This window comes from Coccinella septempunctata, chromosome 5, assembly GCF_907165205.1.
Source record: "Coccinella septempunctata chromosome 5, icCocSept1.1, whole genome shotgun sequence".
NCBI lineage: Eukaryota > Metazoa > Arthropoda > Insecta > Coleoptera > Coccinellidae > Coccinella > Coccinella septempunctata.
This window is the reverse complement of record NC_058193.1, coordinates 2,456,797-2,468,493: the sequence shown is the minus strand read 5'-3', so window position 1 is coordinate 2,468,493 and position 11,697 is coordinate 2,456,797. Positions and strand designations below refer to the sequence as shown.

Sequence of the window (11,697 nt, the reverse complement as noted above, 5' to 3'; positions counted from 1 at the left end):
CGTAGCGCTGCCGTTTCTTTTGACGCTTTGTTGACGTACTGCGTTTTCTTTCTTTTTTTTGCTCTCTGGTTTTCTGACATTCCTCAACTTGTCGATAGCTGGGCTGTCACTTTTGTTTATTTGTGTTTCTGTGTATGAGTGATATTGTGATAGTTCAAGGAAAAGTTGATATTAAGTGATTCCATTAATTAAAAATTCTTCTCAGTAATGAAATTAAGCCATGTGATTAGAACTATATCAGATTTTCAACATCATCGAAATGTGTGCCTGGCAAGCAGTTCCTGAGGAACGTTCATATGGAATAGGTTAGCAAAATAACTTCCTCCCTTGAAGATCTTATTATCAATTTACCATTTCAACTACTTGTTGATCTCAAAGTTCTCCTGCTTAGAGACATATTATTTATAGATAGTGAACTGTAAATTACATCTTGGGTTACTTTCCTAAAACAATTGCCCCTCCCTATTTTCACTATATCATAGCTTTCCCAAATCTACAACAAATCGTGATTCATAATGTTGTGATTTAAACTAATGACATTTTTGTCTAATTCGCTATAGTATAAAATACTGTTTGCTCTATTTGAATACTTTTTATTATTATAACAAACTTATTTTTCCTGCCATATAAAATGATGTTCATTATTTTGAATTTATATTAATTTTTACACCTATATTAATTTTTTCGAATGACGTTCATTCCGATGAATAGTTTGGAGAATTCCAAGAAATTTTCGTTCTGAATCATAATGCTCATTATATGACATGCATTAATAATGAAATAAAAAGCGCTATATCCTTTTTAAATTTCAACAGGACAGGGGACAGAATAATTAAGCCTTAACGAATGCCGCAAAGTATTTCGTAGTAGGTACGGCTCGTGAAAGTCTCATCACGTAACAGTCAATAATATCTGTTTCAATGTTCAATGATAATATTCATGAATTACTGATAATTTGTATCAATTAATGTATAAATTCGAGATATTCAGCAAAAAAAATCAAAAGCTCAGCTCTTGAAAGTTACTCATGGGAAGTTGGCGCCGACTTTTTTGAAAAGTGCTACATATTTTTATTAAAGTTCTGGGTAGATTTGAAAGTGTTTTGGAGTTCCTGGTACAATTTTTGAATAGTTCTGGCAAATCGTGGATTCTAATGAAAAAAAAAAATTAGTGGCGCCGTCTTTTTCGATAAAATAAGTTCTGTTGCTATTTCTCGTTGAAGAAGAAAGAGTTCTAGAGGTTCTGATCGTTTGTAGAACAAGTTCTACGAAAATAAAAAATTTAGAACATAGGTTAGGGTAATTGACTCTTGAAGAAAAAGAAAAAAATAAGAGATATTTCAGTTCTGATGAGAGTTCTGAGTAGCGAACATTTATCTCAGCAGAATCCTAAGTAGCGCTTAAGAAAAAAAGAAACTTTTCAATTTATCATCTATAATAAGGTAGAAAATTCGAGAAACAAATATTTCATATGGTGGTCAAAATTGACCTCAGAAGAGTTCTGCTGAGAGTTCTGGGTAGCGCTGGATGAGTTCTACAAAATATATCTAGAGAGTTTAATCGGGAAAACGAAACTTTTCAATTTATCAGCAATAAAAAGATCAAAAATTCGAAAAAGTATTATCGCAGAAGAGTTCTAAGTAGCGCTAGGTGAGTTCTACAAAATATGTCAAGCGAGTTTAATCGGAAAAACGAAACATTCAATTTAATCAGCTATAAGGTCAAAAATTCTAAAAACAAATATTTCATATGGTGGTCAAAATTGACTACAGAAGAGTTTTGAGTAGCGCTGGGTGAGTTCTACAATTTATGTGAAGAGAGTTTAATCGAAAAAACGGAATTTTTCAATTTATCACCTATAAAAAGATAGAAAATTCCTCGGAAAATTCTAAAAACTAATATTTTATATGGTGGCAAAAATAGATCGCAGAAGAGTTCTGATGAGTAGCGCTAGGTGAGTTCTGAGTTCTACAAAATATGTCAAGGGAGTTTATCCCAATAAAATGAAAATTTTTCTTGAAATCCTTATTTAACTTGGAACAAATTCGGTCTCTTGACTTTTTGACGTATGAGGCACCGTTTTCGAACAAAAAAATAAAATACATGTGTGTAACTCTATGTAATTATTAGATCTCCTCTCAAGCGACGCTCTGCTTATGATGGTGGGTGATCGATTTGCTCTTCATAGGTGGGTCTGGACCGACCATATGAGATTCTTGTAGCCCATCTCTGCACCTTCTCAAGAGCTTCGATATCTCGCATCAGGTGGGGGTTCCATACTGGACCGGAAGTAGGTCGAATATCTCCGCACAAACTTCGGGATGACATCCAGGTAGATCGTCTCGCCTTTGATACCACATACTCAACATGCTTGGACCACGAAAGATCCTCTGTCACTATCACTCCCAAGTCGTTATAGCTGTCTGTTGATTTTAAAACGATATTCTCCAAAACATAGGCTATGTATTGGGTTATTTTTGCCGACATGCAAGACTACTTGTTTTTCAACATTCAGGAGGGGGTAGCCGCTCAGTACACTGATGCAAAATCGTCTCAAGATCTTTCTGCAGGATGTCATGATGAAGAAATGGATTTGCTACTTTGAGTATAGAATAACAAGAGGGAGCATAAGACCTAAAATTGAAAATCGGAAAGGTACCTGCATACTGCCGACTCCTGTTTCCGTATTATAATATATTATAAATATATTAATTACATATTGAGAATGTAAATCACTTACGTGTGAAATGTTCTACCAACGTCTGTTCGTTTTTATGTTTAGTAAAGTCACCAAGATGAACAACTAACCCAAAGATTATAGAGTAGAAAGATAGGAAACGCCCTCATATCGCTAGTACTAAAAACCGACTACATTTTGGCCAGTGAAAACACATTTGACAATGAAATGGTGCCGAAAACGTATTGTCAATACAGAAAAACTGTTTGATAACAGTTTTCTGTTTTATAATTGAGGGGCGCGAAATTCGAATTCTATTCCTTGTATTGAATTTCAATATTGACCTTGTTGAGACCAGAAAACAAACATCCTGAGCGACAAAACAAAAGGATGTTAATTTTCATCTAAACATTGTTGGGAATCAATTGGTATCAATGAAATACGCTGTTGGATGTGATACATTTTTATTTGCAATCTATAAAAAATTCACAAAAATTTGAAATTATGGACAACGATAGAGCTCTGACTAGGACACAAGAGTATATGGTTATCTGCTATAGGTACGTGAAAGGTGTTTTTCTGTAAAAACGTTTCGAATTAATAAACTGAGTTGAATTTGTACAATTTATATCAGAAATTAATATGAACCAACATTTAATTTACGGTCATAGGATACACATTTCCGTTATTTACATATTATTTACAAAATTTTCAGAACCACAATTGAAAAAAACCTTACAGAGGTATAAAAGACCTGTATTTAAGCCTGTCAGTATAATTTCTTCATGCTTTTTTATGTTTTCTTCATGGTATGGTCTATTTATGACACAATATACAAATTGATTGACGAATGAACAAAACACTCACAGAAGGTTTCATAAAACTTTGACTTTCCAAACAATAATTTGACAGTCACCCGATTCCCAAATCGAAATCCATAAAACATTTGCATTTCTGAAGGCAATTGAGAATCTTTGAATGGACGTATAAAAGTCATAATTTCCCCTAAATGGGCCGTTCATGCAAAGGATGCTTCCTGCATACAACAATTTACGTGGATGAACAGTTCTCGATTGAATTGAAGTAAAATGTTCATTGTGTAGTCATTAGTGTTTGCAGACCTTTACGCCCTGAAAATTTTATCCACTTCGTAGCACTGAAAATAAAAATCACTGAAGGACCGAGTCACATGTTACCAGTTTCAATACTTATGTTCACATTTTCCTTAGTAAAATTCGTTTTATTTGATCCACAGTTCTTCATCATACAATAATTTTCGAACGATATTTTGAGGTTTTCACCAAGAAATTAGACAAAAATTTCAACAATCAGCAACTAGAACGACCTTGATATACTAAGTTCGAAAAATACACACCATCGCCTCTCTCTACTCCTATCGTTCTTTTAATCGAATCTTTTCCACTAAACTCGATGAAAAGAACAATAGGATTAGAGAGAGGCGACGGAGTGTGTTTTTCGAACTTAGTAATAAACAAAAGGCGGTACGAGAATCAAAACATTCAAAACTTCTTTGATCAAAATGGCCATCTGAAATCTCAGAAATTTCATATGTTTCTGTAAAAAATGTCCCTCGAATTGATATTTTAACGAGTCTTAGGGCCTTAAAAACACATTTGAAACACAGATGGCGCTCACATCACTTTAGTCGCTTCGTTTCCTATCTTTCTACTCTCTAATCTTTGAACTAACCATTTTGACATAGGTATGTATTTTCTATGGAGAGTAGAGAGAAGGAGAACGTAGTTTTATTGGTTAGATATTCTTATTCAGAAGATTCCACTTCTCACTTGGGATGACAATTTCGATTTCATTTATAATGAATCCATCATATTTTTTGTTAACTTCATCGCAAAAGTGCTCTTGACACACATATTGATTCAGAGTCTATTCATGAGGTAAACTTTTTTCCAATTTTCTCTCAAAAAGCACTCTGAAATTTTATCTCTTCTCCTTTTCTTGTTGTTGATGTTGAAGTGTGTGCTAGTGTAAGAGTGTTTTGGCATCGGAAAGAAAAGGAGAGAGATATAATTTCTGAGTGCATTTTTGCACATTTGCACAACATATTTATGTTATTCTCTTTTCAACAATCGAAAATAATAAAATTATTCTAATATTCTGTTGCCAGGAAGACAGTTCACTCAGTCAACTGCAACTAGCTTAAATCGAAATTTCATTCCGCGATCGGCAGCGCGACTATTGGCAAAAACATGAACTACCTTATTGGTACATATTTTAGGGGACAAAAAATCTATGGTCTCAAAGCAGCGATCGTTCTCCTTCTCTCTACTCTCCATAGTATTATCTATGATATGTAATTGCATAGTTTACTACTTTGACAGCAAAGAAAACAAATGTTGATAGAGAACATAGATTGATATTAGGGAACCATAGACATAACCTATTATCGAGCCTATATATTATGTTATTAAACACATGACTGATGAGTCGCACAAGGTACTCTTGTATGGCCGTTTCCGTTCGCAAGATTTTTCAAAGGAAAAGCTCGGCATGCTCCTTCCTGGTATTTTATATTCTATGATTGGCATACAATTCGAGATCTTCAGCATATTGGGGGCAGATAAAACTGAGAAGGGAAGGTTAATCAGAAACATATAAGAGAAAAAGAAGAGGACTCGAGACAGATCCTTGCGTCCCACCACTATTGATAGATCTGAAGAGGACAACTGATCATGAATACGGACCTGAAATTATCTTGTCACCAAAAAAGGATATAATCCAATGCAACAAATCACCACGCACACCAGTGTTCAAGTTTGTGAGCCAGACGACTATGTGGTACCCTGTCGAAGGATCTAGAGAAATCAAGATAGATTATATCGAATGGTATACCAGAATTGACAGATTTGCTCCAGTCATCGACCCACCATTCTTTTACACATCTTGGAGGCAACTGATCTCAGACTAATAGGATGGTAATAACTAGCGGAAGGCTTGCCACTCTTCTTGAAAATTGATGCGATTATTGCCCTTTTCTATGCAGTAGGTACTTCTCCATTCGAGAGAATGTGTGTAAATAGTACTTAATGGGATGAAAAGGGAGGGAGCGCAAGCTTTCAGGAGCTTTGTAGTCATCCATTCCAAACAAGGGGCAGAATTGCTACTGAGCCTCCTAAGGGCCTCCTCAATAACATCAACAGAAAAAGAAACGCCGCTAAGTGAAACAGATCGTCTCGATTTTGGAACTCTAGACAGGGCTCACGATGGTTCTATTGTGCGAGCGTTGATAAATGAATTCGCAAAGCTTTCAGCACTCTTCAGATGACTGACAGTCCGACAAATAATACCCGAAGTCTTTTTTATGACAGGCATGGTGTATTTCGTATCAAAAAAGTTCGAACATATTTATAAAACATCGTTATTAGACGATGCAATTTTGAGCTCGAGTTGTTTCTTAGCATCATCGATGGCAGTAGAAAGCATGTTGGATGACTTACGGTGGATTATATATAATCTTCCTGTCTACGACTAGTCAGATATCTCTGCCAGAGGTTTCTACCCTCCGCCAACTACAACCCCAACGAAATTGAAGTATCTTGATACAATGTGAAAAAAAACTCGTCTACTACTCAAGTTTGAATCTGGGTTACAATAGTTGGTGTTCCCTTAATGTAGGTATTTTATTATCAAGTCAAGTGATTTTTGGGCCCATTTTAAAAAGAAAACTTTATATGAACATATGTCCTAAACGTCTTACGTTTTGAGATACAGGGTGGTTTTATTTAGACAGTCAGTGGCACGCCACTGACATGAGCAAATTTGATCTCTTGAATTTTTTTAGTCCGACTCACGGGTTTCACCTAAAAAATAAAATTTAAGTATGTCTCTGCATGGTGATATTGTCATATGTATGTATTAAGGATATTGTTATGATCAAGTAGAGAAAAGGTTTTTAGTTTTTTAAGCGGAAACAGTGAATCTGATTAAAAAAAGTCAAGTGATCAATTTTGTTAATGAAGGATTGGGAATTTCAAAAATAATTTTTATTTCATTAAAAATCTGGGGCGTACCATCAATGTCTGCTAAAATAGGTAGGTCAAATTACGTACGAGCGCCACTGGTGGAAATTAAGAAAAAAGTGATACATTAAAAAATGCCTCTTGATTCATAGTATACATGTATGACAAATTTCATTGAAATATTTGAAGTGGTATTGTAGATATTGATAATAAATTATTCATTTTTGAAAACTTTACCTCCCTGTATCTCAAAAGATAAGACGTTTAGGACATATGTTCATATGAAGTTTTTTTCTTAAAATGGGCCCAAAAATCACCCCATAAATATTGACATTCAATTAGAAAACACCCTGTATATTGCATCGGAAAAAATATAGGACCGCAATATGTAACAAAACATAAGGTTTATATTTGAAAAATGAAAGTTACTACCATATTACTGAAGTGGCGGAATTAGAAAAAATCTTCGACTGCGCCACTGCTAATGAACTGATGATGAACTTTATGCTTCTATCTTGTGTTTTTCCTCAATCCTTTTGGCTACAGAGCTGCCATTTAATCAAATCGAATTTCGTCCACCCTGTACATTGCAACTCCGATTTTCTGGACCCGCAACGCAGATCACATCCATTTTTACAACAACAAAATTAATATTTCATCTGAAGCTGGTGGTAATATTTTCAGCTTTGGCTTCAGGAATGTACTGTAGATAAGAATGGATTATTAAATGAGTTTAATGATATATGTATAAACTGTAGTTAAATATAATGTGTTAACTAATAAATAATAAAAATTTTCCATTATTATTGTTATATTGTATTGTATTTTTGCTCTCCGCCCTCTATCTCAAAACGGTTGAACGTATGAAAAAAGGTCTTCAACAAGATTTGTCGTAAATTTCATGCTCTACAAGTTTGACTCTGTAATCTGTGAAGTTTGATAAAGAAGGTTAACATCGCTACAGATAGATAGATACCGACATAAACAAACACTCGAGCGCAAACGATAGAAAGCGCATCCAGATGTTATCCTGAATCGAGGTAGCGTAGGGTGGACAGATCGTTGTCCGCCGAGCCTCTGCCTACCCTGCTAAGTATTGAGCCAGAAATATGATTTCAGTTTTTGTCTCTTAGCATTTTATTTTCTTTGAAAAGTTTTTGAAAAATGATCATGGGTGCCTGGAAAGTGATACTTTTAAATTTCACCCAGTGTCTCAAATACCAGAAGAGCTATCAAAACTCTGCCTACGCCATTTTTATTTTAATAAAAGAGTAGCACATTATCAGGAGAACCCCATCCCCCATTTTTAAAGATAAGGGAGATATACCGCAAAAGTGTCCCAAAATGGGATACCTTGTACGTATCAGAAGCTGCAAATTCCCCGAAAAAATATATTCCTCATGTCCTCGAAGATGTATTAATATTGAGCGTGATGATTTTTGTTAGCCGTCTACAATTTTCAAGAGGATGGTGATTACAAGTTGAAACTTACTGTGGGAGATGCGGTTCACATCAAAGAAGAGGAAGAGAATTGGTACTTTGGCTATTCCATCAACAACCGACATGCACAGGGTATTTTTCCCAAAAGTTATATCCACATCAAGATGTGCACTGTGGATTCCAGTGAGTCCATACCGAATTTCGTATTGAAAGAACCATCTATTGCCCAAGAGATTGCAACTGTTCTGAGAGAATGGAATACTCATTGGAAAAACCTTTATGTGGTAAGGTTTTAAAACCCAGTAAAATAAATTCGTAGATTTATAATGAATAGTATTGAAATTCACATATTATTTTCTTCAGTCATTCATAGCTTTATTTGATGATACATTTCAATTTTCAGACCCACAACAAAAATTTCGAACCAATCAAAAATCACATCTACGACTTGATAAATCATAGGAGTAAGATAATAAGTGGGACGCTTCCTGGTGATGAACTTAAAAGAGTAACAAAAGAGGCCACAGATGATATAGATCTTGGTAACAAAATATTGAATTTAGATCTAGCTGTCAGGGACAATAATGGGAATCTCATAAATCCCGAAGAAACTAGTACAATACAGTTATACTACAATCACAAAAATGCTGTAGATCGAATGAGTAAAAGCAAGGTAGGTTTATTTTTCCAAATAATACACTTTTGTGATGTAAATACATGGCGAATGAAAAGTACCATGCCCGTTTTTTGGAAACACGCTCTATTGTCGTATGAAACGTCCTCAAACATATAGGTACTCGGTGACATTAGAAGATTAATTTGAAAATTTTTGGCAAGAGATTGTATTTAAAGAATGCTAAGATTATCCTACTAACGTTTTGTCATTTCTTGTTTTTTTTTTTCGTTTTTTTTTGTTATTGCCTCTACTAATGTTTAGAGTGACTATATGCCTGGAAATTAATATGTTAACGACTTTGGCAGCAGTTGCTGCCTGTAGATCTGTCGGCTTGTCCTATTTTGGATTTGTCGTGTTCATTGTTGTAATGCAACGATGGTAATGTCATGTATGGACTCGTGTATGGACAGAAGAAGGTGGTGACAGCCTTCAAATCGCTGACCAATGATTTGAGGAAGAAGTTAGACCTGTTACTATGCTTACAGTATATCGTTGCATTCTAACCTTATAAGTGGTACTGCATAAACTCAACATAAGATGCCGTACTGGAAAACTACTTAATATTAGGTTTGCTTTGAGAAGTTCGTATTATTGTCATTGTGTCATGTACTACAGGATGGGTTTGGGGCTAGTCGATCACCAATTCTCTTTATGTGTTCTACGAACCACTATTTCAGCATAAAACAACGTAAAGTACAACTAACGCCGTTGAAATTAACAAGAAGCCACATTTGAGGTTTTATGCGTTCCAAATTTCTTGGAGTAGCATTATGAATTTGTTCTAATGATACTTCAGTTAAGGAATGGGCCGTTTGGCAATATCAACATATGAATTTCTCTCAGGACTTGCTGAATCCTGCTCTTCAATTTGCATTTCATCAGGATCATCTTGTTACATATCTAAGTGTTTCTATTGACTCCGCCCTAACATCAAATTGGTCGCAGTTCGCTTACAACAAATTCTTTTTTTTTGAGGTATTAATATCACGAAAAATTATTATACTCACATGAACAGTAGGCTTATTACTACAACTAACTGAAAAATTGACACGTGAACCAGAGTTTTTCAACACCTACCAAGTAAAGTTGATTCCATACCAAAAATGTACCGACTGTAGTTCTCAGTTGGGCAGTGTTACCGACTGTTTGAAACTTTTTATAGTTTTCTATAGTTCGTTAGTAGCATTCTTGGAAGTCGCTTGGCGTTCATTGGTCCCTTAGTCAGTTAGTTAATATGGTATGAGAGTACGAAATTATAACATAACTTTCTCACTTTTTTTCCATGCACCACACAGTTTCTATCCACCCCATTTTACGGTGTCCCCCCATCTGTATTTTCAGTGAAAATCATATAATATGTTTTCAGTTCAATTATAAATTTTCATCTGTTCAATTATGGATTTTCAAGTATCGGCCACATCAATTCAATATCTTATTAATGCATTAATTGTCAATTAATGTCCAACAAAAGATACAATTCAGAAGATTTTCGAAAATTGATTTTCGCCTGATGAAGGAGTCTGATATAGACTCCGAAACGTTACAACATAAAATTATAATTTGAACCTTCTTTATTTTCAGTTCATTGTCAGTCAACAATTTTTTCTAATTGATTCGCACCTGACAAATTAGTGCAAGAATTTACGCAGGAGCAAATCGTTTATTTAATTTTTAATTGATTTTGTTTCAGAGATTGGGAGTGAAAACCCTAAAAAGTTTATTAAGATATGCGAATAATACCCGCAAAATTTTATTTTCCGCCGACCTCTCAATAATAGCACTGTTTAACGTACACGAAATTAGCTGTTAATGAACCCTTTTATTGGTTAATTTCCCATTAATGCATTATTGTCATGGGTAATCGAACATAGAAGTATTCAGCAGCTTGCTTCGCTCGCACGTTAAAATATCTCAATCATTAATCGCTTTCATTAATAATAACCTAGTTGTTTAAATAACTATTCTTTATCTCTGTCCCACTTTAAAAAAATTGAATGAATCTATAATCAAGCAGTAATCGTAACTCTTCAACGAAGCATTTCCGGACATGCCTTTATAGAAATTTTTCGTGTTATTTCGAGGTTCTGAAACTATATCCAAATTCATTTCCATTAATCCAGGGACATCCTGTATAATGAGATACCAAATATCAGATGAATATATTAGTAATCTTTTGTTTCAGTCTGAACAGAATGTTCTTCCCAAAACAGCAATTCAACAATACTCAAATATTTTTCTGGTTGCAATAAAAAATTTTACTTGTAAAATGAACGAAGATGCTCAGCTCCTTATCACTCTGTACGACGGAAAAGAATTCAAATCAATAACTGAAAATTATGTTGTCAGATGGTCCAAGGATGGCTTGATGAGCGATTTGGATCAAATGCATAATTTGAGAGTTATGTTTACGGTAAGTGTTGAATTGAGTTTTCATTACTTATAACCGAAGAATGAATTACTTTATGATACTTCTCGAAAGTACCTCATACGACTGATAGCCTAGAAAGTAGAAAATAGTGTTATCATCAATTGCAACGAACTGGGGGTACTGCTCATCAGCTCTTTGTTAAACGACTCTTCATGTTGGAATTTGAGTTTTACCATTTGCTTTTATAAATGTAAAAAATATTTTTCTGTTTGATTGCAGGATTTAGGAAAAAAAGATTTAGAAAGAGAAAAAATATATTTGGTATGTTATGTGATAAGAGTTGGTGCTATGGAAGTTAAAGAAATAGATCATAGAAGAAGTAGTAATGTTACAACATTGAACCGCAAATCATCTGCAGATAATATGAGAAGGCCGTTTGGGGTAGCTGCAATGGAAATAACGAAATTTATGAAAGGTGGTTTAGAAAGCGACTTTGATAAAGAGTATCCGATTCAGTTTATAAGGTATGCTAATAATTA

General features: G+C 34.5%; 1 protein-coding gene across 1 annotated transcript in view; it reads left to right on the top strand.

Annotated features, from left to right (window-relative positions):
• Positions 1-110: 110 nt before the first annotated feature.
• Positions 111-11,697, top strand: part of LOC123312759 (dedicator of cytokinesis protein 1) — a 46,947-nt gene continuing 35,360 nt past the window's right edge. Inside the window, exons 1-5 of the mRNA XM_044897228.1 lie at positions 111-305; positions 8,121-8,398; positions 8,518-8,787; positions 10,973-11,200; positions 11,438-11,682. Coding sequence (XP_044753163.1) covers positions 260-305; positions 8,121-8,398; positions 8,518-8,787; positions 10,973-11,200; positions 11,438-11,682 — 1,067 coding nt within the window. The 5' untranslated portion in view covers positions 111-259. The remainder of the gene's footprint in view (positions 306-8,120; positions 8,399-8,517; positions 8,788-10,972; positions 11,201-11,437; positions 11,683-11,697) is intronic.